Source organism: Cebidichthys violaceus, unplaced genomic scaffold (genome assembly GCF_023349555.1).
Source record: "Cebidichthys violaceus isolate CVI_PGR_0920_01 unplaced genomic scaffold, fCebVio1.0.p SCAF_2, whole genome shotgun sequence".
Lineage (NCBI taxonomy): Eukaryota > Metazoa > Chordata > Actinopteri > Perciformes > Stichaeidae > Cebidichthys > Cebidichthys violaceus.
In genome coordinates, this window is record NW_027176372.1 from 14,781,121 (window position 1) to 14,801,998 (window position 20,878).

General features: G+C 40.8%; 3 protein-coding genes across 4 annotated transcripts; all 3 read right to left on the reverse strand.

The window, feature by feature from the left end:
* Positions 1 to 5,786: 5,786 nt before the first annotated feature.
* On the reverse strand, positions 5,787 to 13,023 carry LOC137875428 (putative monooxygenase p33MONOX). Of its 2 annotated transcripts, none has more exons than XM_068714637.1 (8): positions 12,819 to 13,023; positions 11,683 to 11,793; positions 11,381 to 11,568; positions 11,077 to 11,188; positions 10,716 to 10,843; positions 8,296 to 8,447; positions 7,909 to 8,099; positions 5,787 to 7,021 (listed from the first exon to the last, which is right to left on the reverse strand). In XM_068714637.1, the coding sequence occupies exons 2-8, from the start codon at positions 11,708 to 11,710 to the stop codon at positions 6,816 to 6,818; spliced, it is 1,005 nt and encodes a 334-aa protein (XP_068570738.1). In that variant the 5' UTR covers positions 11,711 to 11,793; positions 12,819 to 13,023; the 3' UTR covers positions 5,787 to 6,815. The 2 variants fall into 2 exon arrangements, with proteins under 2 accessions (XP_068570738.1, XP_068570737.1); XM_068714636.1 differs by having other exon boundaries at positions 12,814 to 13,023.
* A 1,379-nt stretch (positions 13,024 to 14,402) lies between these two features.
* Positions 14,403 to 15,676, reverse strand: LOC137875898 (C-X-C motif chemokine 10-like). Its single transcript, XM_068715412.1, has 4 exons — positions 15,515 to 15,676; positions 15,252 to 15,375; positions 14,921 to 14,998; positions 14,403 to 14,748 (listed from the first exon to the last, which is right to left on the reverse strand). Exons 1-4 carry the CDS (start codon positions 15,576 to 15,578, stop codon positions 14,679 to 14,681), a joined length of 336 nt encoding a protein of 111 aa, XP_068571513.1. The 5' UTR covers positions 15,579 to 15,676; the 3' UTR covers positions 14,403 to 14,678.
* A 2,050-nt stretch (positions 15,677 to 17,726) lies between these two features.
* Positions 17,727 to 20,166, reverse strand: LOC137875429 (C-X-C motif chemokine 10-like). The gene is made up of 4 exons (XM_068714638.1): positions 19,948 to 20,166; positions 19,658 to 19,772; positions 18,030 to 18,107; positions 17,727 to 17,847 (listed from the first exon to the last, which is right to left on the reverse strand). The coding sequence occupies exons 1-4, from the start codon at positions 20,009 to 20,011 to the stop codon at positions 17,790 to 17,792; spliced, it is 315 nt and encodes a 104-aa protein (XP_068570739.1). The 5' UTR covers positions 20,012 to 20,166; the 3' UTR covers positions 17,727 to 17,789.
* Between the last annotated feature and the right edge of the window lie 712 nt (positions 20,167 to 20,878).

Sequence of the window (20,878 nt, forward strand, 5' to 3'; positions counted from 1 at the left end):
AGCGTTGAAGTCATCCACTTACTGTAAGTTATCAAACTTATCACTCAGGTTACTCCTACTGCTTCTAGTTTCCCTGTGCAAAGGTTGTGCCAGAGCTCACATCTGACGCCAGGCAACATTTAGAGCAGAAATGAATGATAGAAAGTTATTGACTTGGACAGGTTTTATGGATCATTTGCATGTGTGTAACAAGTGCATTTTCATGAGACAGATACTGAGGGAAATATAAAGATGAACTGGAAGTTTAATTATCTATTTAAACCACTGTAGAAGAACTGTAGTTCACATTTTAAAAAAACATATGAGAGATGTCAGTGAGAGTCAGACATGGAGACACTGCTTATCTCAGTCTCTGTCTGTATCTTAGTTGGATGGGTTAAGTGGATGGAAGGAGATAGTCGGTGATAAAGTGTGTGAGACAGTGTGTGTAGGCAGGAAGACCTATAAAAATGAAAAAGAGTCACAAAACACGAATCAGAGAAGTATGAAATGGGCGGATGTGTGTTTCTCTTGGTCCACATCTCTGCTTGAGGAATGTGTTAGCGTCCTGCCAAGTCACACGCCTCACCTCGCTTTGTCCAAACCACATCAGCCTATATGTGATCATGATGGAGAACAGTGATGGACCATTGTAAACAGCCTGTTGTGTGTATGAAAGAGTACAGTTTCATATTGGTTTTAGACTGTATTGCCAGTATTCCCAATGCTTCACAAAACGCTTAATTTCAATATTACTGTGTTTTTACATATAGTGTGCATGTATTCACATGTGCACTCTATAAAGATATTATACATGTAATTATCTTTCTTTGAACTATGACATGTGTTCAGGTGTACTGTGGCTGTGCGTCAGTGAGAATCAGTGACAGAGGCCAAAGAATTGCATTCCTCTCCTGGTTTAAAGGATTAATCTTATGACAATCCAATATAATGAGATCCACCCAAGAGATCAAAGGTTCCTTAAGTAGTATGAAGATATGAAATGATGGGCAAACTGAAAGGTTTTGACACAGATAATCACGCAATTTCAGGGAGTTTGACCATTTTAAATTGTCCTCACTTTTAACCTTAAACCTTTAACTTCTGCTGTCTAGTTTGTTATGTGTGTTGTTATTATGATTTGATTTTATTGTGGGTGACACCCCAAAATTGACAGCAATCGCAGTCTGATAACTTCTGACACCTGCATCACATTGAAACAAACCAACATTGATTTATTTTCCATATTTCACTAAATAAAAGTAATACACTATAGAGACCATCTTGAGATGGAATCACGCCGGTAGAGATGCCAAATCGGGCCGGGGAAAATACAATGGTCCCCACTTCGCACCGCCCTACTTCTGGTACCCTGGTTCGTAGTACACCCATCCTCAAACTCAGCCTTCATTTTGATCTCAAATACACATCTGCTAAGTTTCATCACTGCATCTCACGGGGTTGTGACGCTATCGTGGTGGAAGAATCTGTCCACGGACTCACAAGGTGAAAACAAAACTAGGATGTTGTCAACAGTCGTTGCATATTTGAGGTTAAATAAGGGTAGGGATATTTCAACTGTGAACCACATTGAGAGTTTATGTTAACATTTTTATAACATAATGATAATTACATCCGCTTATATGATGCTATAAAAAAAGGGTCAATAGCCAAATTGTGATTTGGATAAGGAACATTTTACGTACTTTGGCCAAGTGCACAACACCTCTCCTGGGAATTAAATTCAAACAGCACAGCCAAGAAATGAATCATCTCACACATGTACATGTTTCACTTTCAATTACAAACACACACATACAGAGCTCTGGAAGTGGTGTGTGGTAGAGCTAAAAGCTTTCTTGTAGTTTCTCTTTCAGCATTAGACACCAGTGAGTGCATCAACCGGATGTGGCTCTAGTGAGCTCCAGCTGACTGTTAAGACCTTGTTGTAGGGGATCTCCCCTCCCACATCTGCTTCATGTTAGGGCCTGGGGGCCAGTACAGGAGGGCCCAACATTACACTCTGCTTCTCAGTGGGGGATGGCAGGAGAATGCCTGATGAACAGAGACACACAGCCTGACGGAGACTGGGTTATGCAAAACTGGTAACATTGTAGTTAAATATATATACAAGAATACACAAACAAAGCAAAAGATGGGAAACAGAACGACAAACTCAAACTGCTATACAAACACATTGTACTGTTTCCCTGTTGTCTGAAATGGAGGACCTTAAAAAAGAATAAGTTAGGGTTTTCACATCAGTTGTTCAGTTCAGTTTTCTGTAGTTTTTCATTGACATTTTTCATTTTTTTTCCAGCAGGATACAAATGTCAACAAACCTCTGATAGTTTCAGATCAGTAGGAAAGAGAACCAAGTCAAGAGCTACAAGAAATCTGACATTATTTTTAGTAAAACATACGATCTATACAATTTGTCGACATTGTGAGACTTCACATGTCTCACACCAGTATTTACTCTGCTGCTCAGAAGCTTGCATCCCCCACATACATTCCCTACACATTGTAGCTGCACTCATTTTCTGCAAGGGTGTCTTTCGGGACACGGAGATGCTGCAACAGAGGTCACGTCTTCACAATTTATGAGGTACAGCGATTTGTTATTGCGTAACATTGGCGCACTGATTTGATTTGTGTGTTATCCACATCTGTGTTAGTAGCTGTAACACTCTAACCATATCCCCTGCGAGTGGGCATGATTGATGCTTACTTTCACAGGACACAGTACCTGAAGACAGCCATCAGCTACCCTGCCCCAGTCTCCTCTCAGCTTGGCGGGTTCACGTCCGGGCCAGCTCACCATGAATCAGCCGCAGATGTGGTTCTGGAGTCACATGGGGTTACATACAACAGAGGACCCGCCCAGCAGCAGACGTCAGAAAGGACCCCCTTCAAATCCCTTGATAAGTTTTGTCACCATGGTGTTCTTGTCTTGGTGAAAAAGAACTAGATTGCTTCTGAAAAACACTGCATTACTCGTTGCTGTGGTTGGTGACGCTTACACAAACAAGTTTTGAGTTTCATGAATAAGATCAAACGTAGTGTATAAGTTGGCAGCAATAAATTAAATGTAATTCCAGAAGTATGGTATTTTATCATTATGTTATCACAGCAGCTTTCGTTGTTGAAACGTAGGAAATACATCTCGACTTTCCTCTTAACTTAGTAACATCTCATGAACGGCTGACAGAGAAAACAGCCTTTAAAAGAGTTTATTACCACTTGAGGACAAAGACTCTGTGTAGGTCAGATATCAGAAGCCCAATATCTGTTTATTACAAAATCCCTGTAATTGAATCGAGCTGGTGGGAGGATTTCCCCACATATTCCTGGAGTCGCCGTGACATAAAGTGCTCCTACCACTCCTTCATGTATTAGATGAAAGTACACATAGTCCTCCTCAAAGTTGACCTTTATACAGATCACATTTAGACTAGGTTTTCCAAAACATGGTATCACTAACACATGTACACCTGGATCACTGGAGCAGGATCTTGAATTTTTTTTGCTGTTTCTCTTAAAAAACTGGCACTTACATTGTTTCCATGCATGGTATCTTGGCCAGACTGGCAAGTCTAAGTTGTGTCATAGGGGTGTAGCCCATAGCGTGTAACTAATTGTTTTGAGGTTGTTATGGAAGTAATTTGGTCAGACCAGTTTTTGGTAATATAGATGAGTAAGTGAATGTGTCGTGTCAGATTGCAGAAGAGACCCTGGTGTTTGTTTTGGTCCGTGGTCACTCTGTCGGGGTGGTGCTTGCCGTTGCACATCTGGGAGTGAGCTCAATGATTTGTGTGGGATCGGAGCAGAGGTGGAGGAGGGGAGCCGAGAAGGGGGAAGGGGGAGGGGGGAGGGGGGCTACGCAACCACGTCATGTCGGACCCAGAGAGAGAGAGCCATCTGTATTATGTCATTTAAGCTGGGGCACTCCACCCTTTGCTTTGTTTCTCTCACTTTCAGACTCCCCCACCCACTGTTGCTCTTGCCTTTGCTTTACTGCTGCATGTGTTTTATGTGTCCCAAGATTGAACAGGCCCATCTCCGTCTGTGTTTGTACTTATACCAAACTTTTACACCAAATCTTCTTTTTCCAAGACTGCACTTTCTTCACCCTTCTTCCTGCCTTTCTTTTTGTGTCTGTGTATCCAGCTTCTGAGTGAAAGCTCTTTGTCTGCACTCGCCTGTCCCACTTGATGTTCACCTTTGCTCCTGTTGCACCAGCTGAAAAACCAGACGTGGACACTCAACAGCCTGTAATTAAGGAAAGGAGGGTTCCCTTTAGGGGTTCAAGGTAATTTCAGAATAAAATGACAGTTGACGTTTAAAGTTGATGAGAACGAAAGTGATTAGCTCAAGTTGAGGCCTTGCTTCTGTTAGAACGACAGCATTTAAACTGAAGGAAGGCTGTCATTGATATTTTAATAAATGAGTCAACATGCAATATAAATATCCTGTACAGTATGTGCATCCTGGTGTGTCTCTGTAAGAACTATAACAAGGGCAATAGACACACCCTGTAATAAGGCTGCTGCTACTACACACACACACACACTACACACACACACACACACACACACACACACACACACACACACACACACACGCACACACACACACACACACACTATCAGAACACCAGACAATAACTGCTTAGGACTTTAACAAGGCTGTAAACCTTTCCACTTCATGGCTGAGCCAACTGGGAGGGAGTCTGCTCTCTGCTGTTTCTCGCTGCTGGCTCATTGTCGAATGGCCTGTGTGTTAGCTTTGACATAGAGAGCAGAGATTGGGTAGTTAATAATGCTCAGTATCGTTGACAATATCCTGAAATTGCTGCTACAATAAAATCAATATCCCTACTAACAGTAGAACAAGACTAATTAAATCAATGTGTACACAGCAGAGGGTCTGATGGACTAGACAACAGAGGGAACTGCTTTTCTCCTGAATCTTCTCACTTCTGCCCTTCATGTTTAATTTCCCTCATTATCTATCACACTTTTCATTTGGGTATAAAATGATATCATGGTAAGTTTATATATCTGATTCCAGAATAAACGCTCCTGTTCTTTGGGTTCTGGGTAATATAAAAGACAATGAAACATAGAAGTCAAACTAATGAGTATAAAATGTATTATTCTAAGCTTATTGCACCACCTTCTGGCCAAAGACTGTAGCTCAAGACTGGTGTAAAATCCTTGCATATTGTCGCCAACGGGGTCAAATTTCACCTTATATGTTGATATCATGGCAACAGAAAATTTAGGTGAGTGTCAGTTAATCTTTTTTATCAACTGGCATATGATTGCTACTTTGATCCATGGCATAGAATTAACAAAATGCAAAAAGAACGCCTGTTTGGAATTCCTGCCAAAAGCCCCGATTTGTTTAGCGATTCTGACAGATTGAAATATAAGTGAAAGAAAATGGTTGCTCTGTCTAATTATGAGGCTGTACGTTGACATTCAGCTGTAGTTTGATTTACAAAGCAACAAAAAAACACAAAAAGAGACATCCTGTGTGACACTCAGAACTGTAAATTGGTCGATCGGAACACACTTCTTTGGAGACACAACTTCTACGATACAGCATGCGTCAATCACAAATTGTCTTTCTTTAAAAAAAATATGCACAATGCTGTGAATACAAATATAATTAATTTATAAATTAGTGTGCACTAGATAAAACAATAAGTGAAAAATATACTAAAAGGAGTGGGGTGCTTGTCCAGGCTCCATGTATTTATATTTCCATATGTTTGCATTGAGAAAAGAACCAGAGAACCATTTTGCTTGTTATTATCAGATTTATTTACAGATGTAAGTGGGAGACCATTTCCCTTGTGCATTTACTTACTGGAATTCATCAACTTTTTCAAATAAAACAGCAGGGATTCTTATATTGCGACTCAGGAAATGCAAAATAGAAAATTGTTCCACTTCAATGCTTTGTGTTTTCATAGCATGTTCAAACAATTTTGTGACGCATATAAAAATGTGATAAACCCAATCCACCGCTATATAGAATTATCAATGTTGAATTAGTTGAAATAATTATTTAAAAAAAAATAAAAAATTCACTTCAGGTCAGTCATACTCTCACAAAGCAAAATAAGATGCTTTCATTCAATAATAAAACTTTGATGGCAAGAACGCAATAAAGCTAACATGCTGCAAGTCTAGGCACATATCAGTCATCCCACACTATACTCAGCATGCTAACAGAGGAAAGGACTACACAACTACAAATCCGTGTGCTTATTCAAAATGAAAGAAAAGAAATGAGGCAACGGAGCATTATTAATTGAAATAGCTGGTCAGTTTTATGAGAGGCAATGCAAAAGTGATTAGCTAGAGCAAAAGGACTGACAAAATATTTCAACAAATTCAATCTCATGCCATCACTGACAATTGAACAAGGACAGCAAGGCAATGCATGTCAATGCACCCATTATGTCACAGAACAACAATAATACTACGAAGCAATACTACCTCTAGGGATGACAAATGAAATGACTTCATATGGTGTTTTATTTGGACTAATGAGCTGGAGGAGATAGGAAGGGGACGGTGTGGACTAATAGCAGATGGAAATCCATCAGAGTAGGTCCGCTGGGAGGAGGAACAGTGCGGGCTTGTCTCTGGGGCTGGTGAGCTAACACTACATGGTGGTCTTCTTACCTCTCAGCCTCAGTGAGTTTTCAGGGAGGCAGACGGGACAGTGGAAGATAAGAAAGCAAGTGAGCAAACCAGTCGGAGAAAAAGAAAACTATTGAAGATATGGTACAGAGGTGTTACTACACAGCGGGTCCGTCTTCAGAAGCCTGAGGGTGTTAAAACATTCATGTCCCGAGGTTTAAGTTTGTGCGGCCGTGTGGGTGCCTGCTTGGCCTCAATACCCGAGATGTCAATCTTGGGGGGCATGAAACTGGCGGGGTCGTCCACCTTGAAGTTGACCTGGGTGTTGGTGCCATCCATGGTAGAGGACTTCTGCATGCCAAAATAGGACTGCAGTGAGAAGCCTGAAGGAGAGAGGAGAAAGTGAAAAACGTTGACATTATTGACCTGAATCTAGCAGTTATAAACAGTGAGCAGCTTTAGTGTCATGAATTTAAAGACCAACTTTAGTCCCCACTCAAAATCTGGTTCTTCCTGACTGTTAGGTGTGGTTTCAGGTCAAACTAGTATTCTGTACTAGTATTATTTGGCTCCGCCAGCAGGCTGCATCCATGTCTGTCCAAAATGTCATCACTTTTATCCGATTAGACATGTGTGAAATTGTAATAATTAAAATTCAGCAAAGTTCACTTTGGATGTTTTTGCCAAATTTGATGAAATTCCCTCAAGTCGTTGTTGAGATATCGCGTTATGGAGGAATGGGTCAGGCGTGAGGTCACCGGGACCTTTTACCACCAAATTCTAATCAGTTCATCCAAGCAGACGTTTGTGCCAAAATTTGAAGAAATTCCCTCCTGGTGTTCCTGAGAGATCATTGGATGGATGTACTGTACGTATGGATGTACTGTACGTATGGATGGATAAACATGAACACATAATGTCCCCAGCATGGAGGCATAAAAAGTAAACCACTAATCCACACCCAGGTGTGTTCAGAAATGGCCCCAGAAAACGATTTATTGTTTGTATTATATGTGATAAGAGGGTCCCAGCTTGTGTCTTTTGGGTGGGGGGCAAACCCTTTTAATTATATTTGGATCACAGATTGTGAGGAACATCGCCCCACTCTGACACTGGAAAATCATCTGAGGCAGTAGAACCAGTATTATTGCATTCAAAGAATAAACACGGGGCCATAGGGTTCAACCTGCTATGAGAGCCTATCACATCTATTATGCATTCATACTGTAATACACAAGATCCAAGGTTAGACTGGGTATAAATCTCTCACCTGTGCTGGTTTCACAGCCTGGGTCAGTGGGGGACTTCTGTACCACGGGTCGAGTTCCAAAGAAGCTCCACCTCTCTGTTCCGCCTCCTCCTCCACCACCACCCTCATTTCCTCCCATGTCTGTGCTGGGGTTGGGACAATTAAGCTCCGGGGTGGCAAGAAAATGCGCAGGACTCAGCTGGAACCAGTTCCTGTATTCCCGCCAAGCAAAAGCAAGCCATGGACATGAAGTCAAACATGAGAAGGATATGCCATATGGCACACAATATGAGCCATGTTGAGAAAATGAAGCATGCCAAGATTAGCGGTTCCGGTTCCATCCATTTTTAGATAACATTTTGGATCTGTGTTTAGATTAAATAACAATAAGAGCAGCATGATGCCTACCTGCGACTAAGAGCCGGTGATGAGTGGGGAGTAACACTGGGGGTGACACAGGGGGTGACACAGGGGGTGACAGAAGGGGTGACACTTGGGGTGGATTGTGTTGATGTTGTACACCTGTCCTCCTTGAAGTCCCCGCTTGGCATTCTCAACTTCTGCAAAAGACAGAAAAAGCAAGCAATGAAACACAAATACTGAAGAGATTCCCCACTACTTATCCAGAATCACACTGTACATTACAAAGTGATTATTTAAAGTTGAAAGTTTAAAAACTATCCATGGCTGGATAGTTTTTCATTTCATGTACACTTTTTCCCTCTTGCCCATGTTAGACTAACATGCCCATATTTGTGGCGCGTGTGTCAGAGACAGAGCATTGGTCTGAGTTAAGAGCAAACACTCCATGATTACACAATGAAAAAGGTCAGCAGTGTTTTTCTGGACCTGCTGACCAAAAATTTTTTTTTAAAGTGCGTCACAGATCCTCTGAGCATATGACCGGCTGTGACCATGAGGTGTGGGTGAGAGAAGAGAGATAGGGGAGACACACAGAAGTTTGATGCACTGTGCGCAGAGCCGTGGCAATCGTGAAAATTAACAACAAGGCGCCCCCGTGGCTTTTTATCACCTGTGTATTATTTGGGTTAGTATCACCGCTCCATCGCTGCTGGACCTCAACCAAAATAGTCAAAATAAGGACTCAACAATATTTTGGCAGATGAAACTGTTGTGTGATTTATAAAATGTTGGGGCAATGGAGACAGAGAAAAGCCACAAAAAAAACACACACGTTCCCAGCAAGAATCCGTGCTTCTCATGTTATGAAAGGGATGGAGGTTAACTTTATTACAGATACAACTAAATTATATTAACACTTAATGACATCACTTGAGGTGGGGCAAGTGTGGAATATGTTATTATCTAGCGTTAGCAAATGTGATGGCAAGTTCAACTCGTGCCAGTGTGTCTCATATCAGTTACCTTACATTATAATACATGAGGGGCCCAAACTACAGCTAGTTCTCCTCGGGAGACCAGTGAAGCTAGATAATGATATGACGGTTTCCGTGACAAAAACATTATTTGCCCCTTTCTTTGTTAGCGTGAGGAGATGTAGCGTAAATGTTACGAAGGATTTCACGTTAGCTTCATCTAGTGTTAGTTTGCGTTCACAGGTTAGCTCGAATGTTAGCTTTGCTAGTTAACGTTAGCCTACAATGTTGCTTTGCTAACGGCCTGCTTTCCGGTCGGACTGTACAAATAGCTAAAGCTAAACACAATTAATAAACATACCTTTTTATGATACAATTTCTTTGACGTTTCAGTCCGTCAGATTCCTTCATTTTGTCCATAATTAGCTGTTTTAACACGATTTTCTTCTCGAAAACTCAAAAGAAAAAGCCTGTACAGACATACAGTGGGCCTCCAAAACGCCTCTTTTGCTAGGAGCTCGGTGATTGGTCCGTTTGACAAAATAAGGGAATCGAATCATTTAGGGGCGTTGCCTGGCAACACTACTGCCGGAAGTTCCAGACTTTGGAACAGCACAAACCTGATTACGCAATGTGTTGTTTACCAAGACGTTCCGTGCAATCACAAACACAAGACACTGCTAAACAATATGGTATTATCATATAATGTACTATAATAAAACGTGCTCATTTTGTATTGTGTGTAATTACACAGCCATTATTCTTTTAATATAAATAACTAATCATAAAGGGATTGTGTTCTTGTGCGTTCAACTTCTTAAAACTTTGGAATGTTGTAGGTCAGGTGAGAGACTTGAAAAGTGAGCCTGGGTAATGGGCCAGGGAAACTGTATAAATACAGACGAAAGAGACAAACAACCTTTGAACATCCACACACTGTGTGCATGAGGGTCTCCTGGGTCAGCTCTGTCACTTTTGAAAATAAAAAAGAAGCCAAACACTTAATCCTTACAACTGGTTCATATTTAACACCCAATTTGTTTTCTTTTTCTATTTGTGCAAGTTATATTTTGATGACACATACATCATTCTGTCCCTGTTCATGGGATGTTAGAGCACTGCATTGTAAACATAAAAATATATATCCAGAGCTTGTGTGATAATGTGACGTTTCCAAACCAATTTTCTCCAATCCATGAGAATCTGAGTTCCCTCGTGGTAGAAAAAAAAATAATAAAAGTGAAAAAACAACCTCTTAACACAGCTTGCCGGTTTGTCAAGATCATCAGGTATATCCAATGAAAGTCAGGCCTGAAACCTTTCATTTTGGCCTAAACTAAATTAACAGTGAGCAAGAACGTGTGTAGGAGTTTTTCTTTTCACTTTTATTCAAGTTGTGCTGCCCTCAAGTATTCATTATTAATTGGGGGCAGAGGTAATTTTTGTACTGCTCCTTGGCACATCAAAGCTTCTACATGTGTTCATACTCACTGGCACTGTGCTGTCACCCAGTCGGTGAAAGCGTGTCTCCTCAGCAGAGAGCCCCTTGTGGGGATGATACCCGGCATCAGTGAGCCCTGCCTGGTGCTCGAACTTCTGGAGGCTCTCCTGGTTCTGCTCTAAGTGAGGATGGGCAAACAGTCAACAGTGGAGACAAAATGAGCCAGTGTTTTCAGATGCTGCACTACATTATAGCAACCTCTGAAGATTATTTAAGGCGGCAACCATTTGTGTCATGTGGTAATGGAACTTAGTGTATTTGTGTCTTAACACACACAGGTAGTACCTAGATATTTATCAAAATTAAAATAAATGTTCATCATTTAGGTTCAGTTGGTTTTTGTTGACTTACTGATCATCAGTGTGCTCACTAAGGAGGTGGCTTTGGCTTTCACAACGGGCACTGGGGTCTTGACTGGCGATGGTGCCTCAAAAGTCACAAACTTCCCATCAACCTTGCCTTCCTGATCACACACGTTTACACTGTTAGGATTATCTTACAAACCAGTTACGCAACAAACAAGAGCGAACCAAATGTGTCCAAGCATGCGCCTAACCTTCAGTAAGTTTCACACAAGCCAATACATACACCATCTTGTTAAGGTAACCATTTCCAAATCATTTGGTTCAGATAGTCAGGACAAACAGGAAAGTACCTCTGCCGTCTTCCTGAACTTGTGCTGTGGGATGACAGGATTGTTCCACAACATGTTGACAGTCAGGTCTGGAGGTGGTGAATGCATGGTGGCATCCATGAGCTCATCATAGCTTACAGTGCGCCGAGTCATTCCAATGGGAGACGAAAAGGCGCCAAAGAGACCGGATGATGTTCCAGACTCAAGTGCTAAAGAATGGAAATATGAAGAAAGTATTTCAAACATACATAAAACTAGCAAATCATTTTTACATATTTTAAAATGTTAAGATTATCACACCAAAATCTTTCTTCCTGCATTACCTGGAATGTCTCCCCGTCGTGAACTCATTTTGACACCAGATCAGAAGGGCTGACCACAGGAGACTTTAGCGTGACAGTGTGAGGGTCCACCTATAGCTTTGGGCTCCAAACCTTCATCACATGACATCACACAGTGTTACAGGGTCATTAGACAGATAGAAAAAGGCCTGCACCTATGGAAGCAACGTGTGTAGTCCAACAACACGTTGCTGTCGGTCAGAAGCGAGGCAAATAAATAAATGTCACATGCATGTTTTTATTAGCCTAAGCATGGGTAAGTCAAAGACTAAACAGACTGTGTGAAGTGCATAGTGTCCTGTTTCTGGACTGCTCCAAATAGAACCAAAGAGTCTGGTTACAGCACTGTAATTAATATCAGTTTATGTAAGTCACCCTCATATACCAGACTCTCCTCTGCCAAAAGCAGGGAGAAACAGCCCGACTGTGAAATAAAGCAGGCTCATATTCACAGGGAAATGAAACCTTTTGAATTGAGGAAATACTGCCTGTTAGATAAAATGGAACTTGTTTTTACATTACAGTCATTTTTTTTTTTTTTTTTAATACCTCATTGTGTAAAAGGCAAAGTAAGCCACTCAAATTAGTCGTCTTTGTTCATGGTGAACCTGATAACCTGTTATCAGTGCAATCAGCCTTGGCTGGGCTCACTTTCCATTGCAATCCACCTGCATTTTCCTCACTTTAGGCTGAATGAATGACGAGAAGACGGCGTCCATCTGCAAAATCTATATGCTGGCATTATTCGGCTTTTTCAGATTTAGATAAGTGTCTTCGAGTGTACTTTGCAGACATGCTGACACCAAATCTGCTGTTGTTCACGTCAGTGCTGGGGAGAGTCAGTTGCAATGACTTGCAAAACAGGAACCGGCTAAATCCCACCACGGGCGTGTGGGAATAATGTCTAAAATATTCTGTAAACTAGAACAAAAATAATAATAATAAAAATAACACTACTTTTAGGGAGGCCACCTAAATACTGAAATCATTAATAGACTGATGTGTCAAAAACTACATGCATTGCATTTCTTTCCTTAAATATTGTTCAGTCATTTGCAGCGTTTAAAAGCAGGACAGCAGCTTGTCATGCACGCTCCAATAAATGGAACTTACCTCACCCTGTCAGTATTCCCTCTCCTCCCCTGTTGAAATTACTCCACAGCGACAGGGATTTCTTTACTACAGAGGCGCAGATTTGACAGACTGAAGGAACAAATATCGTATGTTTGTTCATTGGTGGGTTCATCCATGACTTTTGGACACGCAGAGAGTAAACAGAGCGCGGAGGAGTCCACCAGTGAACGCACCATATCCGACAACGGAGCAGGCGGAAGTGATCATCCAAAACTTAAAGCGCTGCAGCCCGGCTGGGAAGACGTGCGATGCGATGTAACGGCATTGTAAATTAGTAGCTTACTGTTATACAGAACTATCGAACAATACCAACAAGCAGTGGTGGGAGAAGAACTCAGATGTTTTACTTAAGCTATTAAGGTATAAGTAACCTTATGCGTTTCAAAATTGTAAAAGTATAAAAGTATTAACATCAATATTAAAGTTCAGAAACGTGCACATCATGCAGAATAGTCTATTTCAGAATAATGTTATGTTATTGAATTATGATCATTAATGAATCAATGTGTACATTGACTTTAAAGTTAAAGCTGGTACATGTGGGGCTGATTTGATTTGATTTAGATTGTTTTTGTTAATCACTGTATAGGCTTGCTTGTAGAATTCCCCCTACGGATCAGTAAAGTCTTCTTGATAGGCTATATAATATTTTTTGTTATAATGTACATATTATATATTAATAAAGCAAAATATAATAATATAAACTGTCATATACTATGATATTTTGCATTATTAATCTCAATCTGGAAAGTAACTAAAGTTATTAAATAAATGTAGTGGAATAAGAAATACAATATTTGCCTCTGGGATGTAGACGTATGAGCTAGCAGGGGAAAAAAACCCTAAAGTAAGGTAAGTAGCCACTTCAGATAAGTATTTTTGCCAGTTTAAATGCCTGTTTAAATGTGTTATTTCAACATTCAGATGGGCAGGAAGTTCACTATGGAAGGTTTGTAGTTAAACTATGCGTAAGAATACAAATTGAAAATAGAAAATATTTTATTATTTTTTTATATTTTTTATATTTTATACACTATATTCATCCCAGAAGGGGAAATTTGTCTCTGCATTTAACCCACCCCTGTATATAGGGAGCAGTGGGCTGCCCATGACAGGCGCCTGGGGACTATACACTTGGCTTTGGTTAAAGTTAGGGCTAGGCATACTGTGGTTATGGTAAATCTATTGGGAATGAACTCCAGTGTGCGTGTGTGTGTGTGTGTGTATGTGTGTGTCTGTCTGTGTGACGGGTTAGAGCATTACAGCCTATAAGAATCAATGATCTGAGCCGCCCCTGTCAGAGAAAACACTCGGTGCTGGCGTGTTATTCACCCTGTAATCTCAGAGTCTCTGCAGCTTTGGTGTCCTCTGGTATCTGATACATGTAAGCACTAGTAAGAACCACTAAGTGTGTTTAGAAGACGCCTTAAAGAGTGACTCCCTCTGATATTCAATGCTGTGCATTCTAATTCTGTGTGAGATCAGTGACATGACACAGGAACTGCATTTCTTGCATTTGCAGCCCTGAACCACAAGGTGACACTGTTGATGTAGGGAACAACAAACACTTTACTTTTACGCTTCCTTGAGCTTTTATTATTTAAAAAAACAATTACAATACCAAAATGCATAAAACTTGGTTCACAACACATACATCTATTTACAAAAACAGATAAAAGGAAATAAAATGGAACGGAGGTCATACTGTAAGTGCACATCAGTATAAATAAAAGATAAATAGACAAAAAGTGTATTTCATTTCACATCTGCATTCGTTTAAGGTGCCTTTGTTTGTGGGGGTCAGAGGTCATCTGCTCTTCATATTGATCGGAGGAGGTAAAGAGTCAGACGCGAGCTGTGTTGGTGGTGGAAGTGAACTCAGTTGGTCTGGCTGTAGAAGAGGTTTCCCGTTTCCTAGAAGTGACCAAAAAGAAGAACACACATTAGACACATTACAACAGTGTGGAGAGGGCCTCATGTAATTCATTATGTAATATGGAGATTCACTGAAAGATTCATATTAGAAGTTGGGTGATCGGTTTATTCTAAAGATGAGGCTCGGATTCATGTCTGTAAAAATACTCACATGATTGAAGCCATGAGTTTTTGCACTGCCTTCAACTTGGGGTTCAGGCAATAGCGACGGCCGCTGTTGCTGGTGACACTGTTGACATGGAAAGTAGAGGTAAACAGGTGAACATGAGTCAGGCAGTTAGATTGATGACAAGAAGTGCCTTTGATAAATATTGGATAGAAATGGTTAAAATGCCAGCCTAGGTGTTATGTGTGAGAGGTTTCCTGAGAAGCTTCCAATTAGCACAGAAGGTGCAAATAGCAAATCATTCTTTTCTAATCACATTATTGCACTAAGATACCACATTTTCTTAGTCTTAATTAAATAATCCAGTGTGTCTTACACAATCTCCACTTTGTCACAGAAGATGGTTGCTGGGTAGATCTGGATGTCCGTTATTTTAGTCCCCGTTTTAATTCCATTCCTCACTTTTTGACACAGACACAGTTTTCCTGATGTATGATCCACTAGAGAAAGAAAAAATCATTTCATCAATTCAGTTAATTTTTCACTTTTTACAGCTACCAACACATATAGAAATGTATAAAACAAAGCTCACATTGTCCATGTTAGAGTGGTGAATGCTAAAGAAGCATTACAACTTACTTTGGGCTTCAGAGATGCAGACCATGACAGCCAGGAGCAGAAACACTTTCATGATGCCGGACATTGTCGGTTTCCTCTTTGGTGAAGAAGACACTGGTGCTGTGATGAAGGTGATAGAGAGGAGCTGTAACAAGTGCAGCTAGATAGATTGAATAAAGTCAAAGAGAACTGTGAGGGGTAGAGACCAAGGGTCGCCTTAAATACTCTCTTCAGACACATACCTCATCATACTTCCTGTGATTAAGGGAATTTTTGAGAGAGGAAAGTGAAACTTCAAAAACCCACAAAATTACCCTACTCACTCTTTCCACTTGTCATCCCCTGTGGTTACTAATAATTTAACAAGATTTAAAATTTAAAAGTATATTTTTATATCATGTAAGAGAATAGCAATACAAAAACAAAATTGTAACTTGTTGACTGTAAAGCCGCACGTGCAAGAAAACTGATACTCACATTGTTTGACTAAATTGTTTCATGACCTATGAAAAACATATTTTTGGACATTTTGCATACTATTTATTTTGATATCATCAAGAATATGTCATGTACAAATCATTCATGAAAATATCTTAGTCATTTATAAGTTAATGATGGCATTTGGGTCACCCGTGTTTTTATTTCCCAACTTATTTCCAATATAAAGTTAACAAAAAGCTCATGTCATATACAGTACAGTGCTGGTGACATTTGTTTCCTCCTGGATGTAAGCAAAGACACAACTGAACTGAATATGTCTTGGTGATGATAGAATTCCATAATGCATAAGAGGAGACACAATAAATCTATCTATTGCAAAGTGTCACCACATGGGAGTGCTAATCCTCCATTTCTGATAGACTTGGTCAAAAATGCATTTGTATAACATTTCAAATCTAGTTAGTGTGGATTTGTGTGAACTATTTTATATTTGGCAACACAAAGTGTGGGCATATGATCTTTCCAACATCTGGTTCTGTATGTATGTGGTGTGCATCAGTGGTTAACACCATCAGCGCGTATACAGCACCAAATCAAACATGAGAGAGCTCGGAATAATATGAAGGTGAGTATGATTTGCTTTTTTTCCACTGTAGCTGCGTGGTAGTGACATGACATTTATGGTATGAATAAGTCAACATTATCAGTAATATTTGGTGGATTCTGCATTTTTGAATTATAATCCATAGTTGTTAGATATTAACTCAGGTTAGATCTGATATATATGATATGCCCTCCCAGGGTCATGAGTTTTCTTTCCACTGTAGCTGTGTGGTACTGACATGCCAGAAATCAGGAGTTATTTGTGCTTGTGCTAGTGAGCCATTACTATCCCAAAAGCACATTTCAATTCTGTCTGGACACTTGTGGTCACCTGTGGAGCAGCTGATGAAATTATCATCGGTTGAAGAAATTCAAGATTACATCAAATAGCATTTAAGAATGGCACAACAGAGCGAAAACAGTTTTTGATAATATCTTCTACTGTGCATACATCACCAAGTACGATGTCAGGTTTCATATGGTTTTTGTGTAAAATTGCTGCAGTGACCATGGATGTACTGTCAGGCGCACAGAGCTCAATGTAGAATTCACACTCTCTGCCTTCTCTAGTCACCTCACCACCACAGGTAACTCTCTTATTGATGACTGTCAGTATCAAGCCGCGTTCAGATGAAGTGAGATGGTGGGCTTTTTAGGAAATGATTTATCTCGGTGACATCACAGCTGGCTATACGGTCATGATGAGCAGACCAGAAGTGCATTACTGTGCACCGGTCATCAAGTGATTCTGCTCTTCAGTCTGCTCCTCTCTCTCTCTCTCTCTCTCTCTCTCTCTCTCTCTCTCTCTCTCTCTCTGTGCTGTGCATCTTTCCACTCCAAAGATAATGCAAATTTTATTTGAGAAGGTTGCTCAAATATTGGTCGGGTCATTTCGGTCTCCCAAAATATTTGTAGGGACATCTCAATACCATATGCAAACCTACGCCCTTGCCTAAATACCAGTTTGAGTGGGAAAAGGCATACACATTGGTTATACATCTGGCCCCAGGTAAAATGATGTACAAAATACTTCACAAATCTGAAATGATCGTGTAATTGATGAACAAAACAGTCAAAGCTTTGCAACTCAATGGCTGAGACCTATAGAGCAGATTAGGTTGACTGAACATGAAAGTATTTCGTATATGATGCAATAAGAAGTCATGTTAATTTAACAAATAACAATTCAGACTTTTGAATATGATTTTAATAAGTGCAACCAATGTGCATATTATTCCAACAGTTTTTCTTTTTAGTACATGGTGAAATTGAATTCAGTTGGTCTGGCTGTAGTAGAGGTTTCCCGTTTCCTAGAAATGACACACACAAAAAGAAAGGAGGAACACACATTAGACGCATTACAACAGTGAAGAGAAGGCATCACGTGATTCATTAACAAATATGGAGATTCACAGAAATATTCATATTAGAAGTTGGGTGGTCGGTTTATTTTAAAGATGAGGCTCGGATTCATGTCTGTAAAAATACTCACATGATTGAAGCCATGAGTTTTTGCACTGCCTTCAACTTGGGGTTCAGGCAATAGCGAAGGCCGCTGTTGCTGGTGACACTGTTGAAATGGAAAGTAGAGGTAAACAGGTGAAGTGACTCTCTTAAACAAGTAAATATGACACATGCAGGTAGATTGATGACTAGAAGTGCCTACAATGTGCATGTTATTGTTGCCTCAGGAAGAGGTGATTATAACTTTCACTGCAACTGAGACCTATCAAAGTTTAGGAGTTCAAAGAAGACCCAAATGCAGAACACCAGACAGGCAGGTTGAATGGCAAGTTCTGGTGTCATCCCTGAAATCAGTCCTACAGAATCTTCTTACGAGTTCACGAAATTCCGATAGACTAAGAACTCTGGTGGTTATCCAGGATTTATAGAACCGTAGTTACATCTGTAACTTTATTTCTGTGTCATCCTTAGTGCTCAACACTGGATGACTTATATCAACAGAGTCACAAGGAATCCCAAGTACATACCTCATACAGCTGAAGCAGAGGAACTTGGCAGAAGAACCACACCCAGAGGATGGGGGGTGACAACTTTTACTCTGTAGTATCTGGTGAATGTGCTTGGTGATGCCCACAAGGCAGCAGCACATATGTCCTCCATGACGTGGAGACACTTCTGGCATAACGGCACTTCACTTCAAATGGCAGAGCACGGCTGTTCGCCCTGTATGCATAGGCAATGGCCTCCACTATCCAGTGGGACAGGCGCTGTTTCAAAATAGCAAAACCCATCTTAGGACCACCATAACAGAGCTGCTCTGACCGCCGTATGCACGCAGTGGCCTCAAAATATGCTCTTAGGGCCCGCACCGGGCATGCAGCCTTGACCTCTCCTCTCCCTCTTCTAATGGGGGCTCAAACTGCACAAGCTGGATAGGCTGATTGAGATATGAGCATGTCAGCACCTTTGGGAAAAAACGCTGTATTAGACCACAAAAGTGACATTCGAGCCATCCGAGTTCCACATCAGGCATGAATCACTCACCGACAGGGCAAGTGGCTCACCTACATGCTATGCAAAACTGATGGCAAGGGGGAAAGCAGTTTTGGCCGACAGCCACCTCAGCTCTGCCCGTGCCAAGGGTTCAAAGGGAGGCAAGCATAGTGTGTCCAACAACTGGGGTGAGTGCCTTCAGGGTGCCTTCAGGGCGCTTGGGGGACGCAATTTCAGAGCCCCTTTTAGGAAGAGGGACACCAGCCTGTGGCTCCCCACTGGGTCATTGTCATGACCCAGTGGGGAGCCACAGGCACAACGGATACCCGGCCGGGATCATCCAAGTTCACACGTGACTTAGTTGATCTAAAGACTCGACATGTGTGTGCACGAGACGGAAGATGTACGCAGACGATATACACAATGAGAGCAGGGTGATTAGACACAGGTGGAACAAATCAGGGCAGAGCAGATAATCACAAAGGCAGGAAACACAAAAAAGGCAGGCAGTAACACAAGAGAGAACACAAGAGGGGGGGACTTTCAAACTAAAAGGGGAAACAATCTATAACAAAAACACTAGGACCATAGCAAGGCCAGACCATTCGGTGTTACGGTGCCAAGTTAGCTGAGGAAGATACAAGCATTTTTAGTATATCTTACACAATCTCCACTTTGTCACAGAAGATGGTAGCTGGGTAGATCTGGATGTCCGTTATTTCAGTCCTTGAGCTAATTCCATTCCTGACATGCTGACACAGACACAGTACATTGGTCGCTGGTGTTTGTACGAGAAAGAAAAAGAAGAAAAAAAACATTTTACTTACTTAATTTGATTTTTTTTTTTCACTGAGCATATTTTTGCTCACAGCTACCAAAACATATACAAATATATCAAATATAGATTTCTTTTTCTGTCTGTCGAACAAAACAAAAAACCCCACAAACGTTACGTTGGGCTTTAGAGATGCAGACCATGACAGCCAGGAGCAGAAACATTTTCAATATGCCAGACATCGTCGGTTTTCTGTATGGTCAAGATGACACTGTTGCTGGAAAAAATCTTGTCCCTTGTGTTGAAGATGATAGAAAAATGAGCTGTAATAAACCCAGCTATAGAGATTAGCTAGTCAAAAAGGGCAAAGTTTGTTATGGGTAAATCTCCAGGGATTGGATGCCACTGTGTGTGTGTGTGTGTGTGTGTGTGTGTGTGTGTGTGTGTGTGTGTGTGTGTGTGTGTGTGTGTGTGTGTGTGTGTGATGGGTGTGGAGCATTACAGCCAATGAGACTCAACGGATCTGAGCCGCCCCTGTCAGTATTAAGGCAGAATACTCTCTTTCAATGTGCATCAACAGAAGACATGAACAATACACATGATACAACTGTCATTAATTGTAACAAGAACAATTTATAGAACAAAGCTTCAGTTAACTTTTGTTTAAAACTTTTTTCGAGCGATCCCCGATCCCCCAGTCTGCACAGGAGACACCTTTAAGCCTAGCCAATTTCTGCATCTAAGATATTTTGTGCCAATACAAACTTCGGGCATTGTCACAATGTTCTTGTACATTGAAATATACTAATGCTGTATGCTAAGCATAGCAAGTGAAGACCATTTTACAATGTGCAGTGATGAGTCCTGTAGCCTTAGTTTCAAATGTATCTCAAATATATCTGGGACAGGCACATCTGTAATGGTGTCACTATAGTCTATAGCTGAGAAAGGAATAGGCTTGTAACCAGACAATTATGTGAGGATGGAGAGAACTATAACTTACATCTATATAGAAAAATAAGTGTGAACTTGAGCTACTTAGTTCCAATGGGATGCTTGAAATTAAGATTTTTGATCAATCAAATGCCGGAATATTTTAAAGTCAAGAA

Excerpts from the sequence above, each read along its gene's own strand:
- LOC137875429 (XM_068714638.1), bottom strand. The coding sequence starts at position 20,011 with ATGTCTGGCATATTGAAAATGTTTCTGCTCCTGGCTGTCATGGTCTGC. Across the intron at positions 18,108-19,657 it reads TGTGACAAAGTGGAGATTGT|TGTCACCAGCAACAGCGGCC; the intron begins GTAAGATATACT and ends CCATTTCAACAG. Across the intron at positions 17,848-18,029 it reads AAACTCATGGCTTCAATCAT|GAAACGGGAAACCTCTACTA; the intron begins GTGAGTATTTTT and ends TGTCATTTCTAG.
- LOC137875898 (XM_068715412.1), bottom strand. The coding sequence starts at position 15,578 with ATGTCCGGCATCATGAAAGTGTTTCTGCTCCTGGCTGTCATGGTCTGC. Across the intron at positions 15,376-15,514 it reads CTGCATCTCTGAAGCCCAAA|TGGATCATACATCAGGAAAA; the intron begins GTAAGTTGTAAT and ends TTCTTTCTCTAG. Across the intron at positions 14,999-15,251 it reads TGTGACAAAGTGGAGATTGT|TGTCACCAGCAACAGCGGCC; the intron begins GTAAGACACACT and ends CCATGTCAACAG.
- LOC137875428 (XM_068714637.1), bottom strand. The coding sequence starts at position 11,710 with ATGAGTTCACGACGGGGAGACATTCCAG. Across the intron at positions 8,448-10,715 it reads TGGGTGACAGCACAGTGCCA|AAGTTGAGAATGCCAAGCGG; the intron begins GTGAGTATGAAC and ends TGTCTTTTGCAG. Across the intron at positions 8,100-8,295 it reads TCACCGGCTCTTAGTCGCAG|GAACTGGTTCCAGCTGAGTC; the intron begins GTAGGCATCATG and ends GCGGGAATACAG.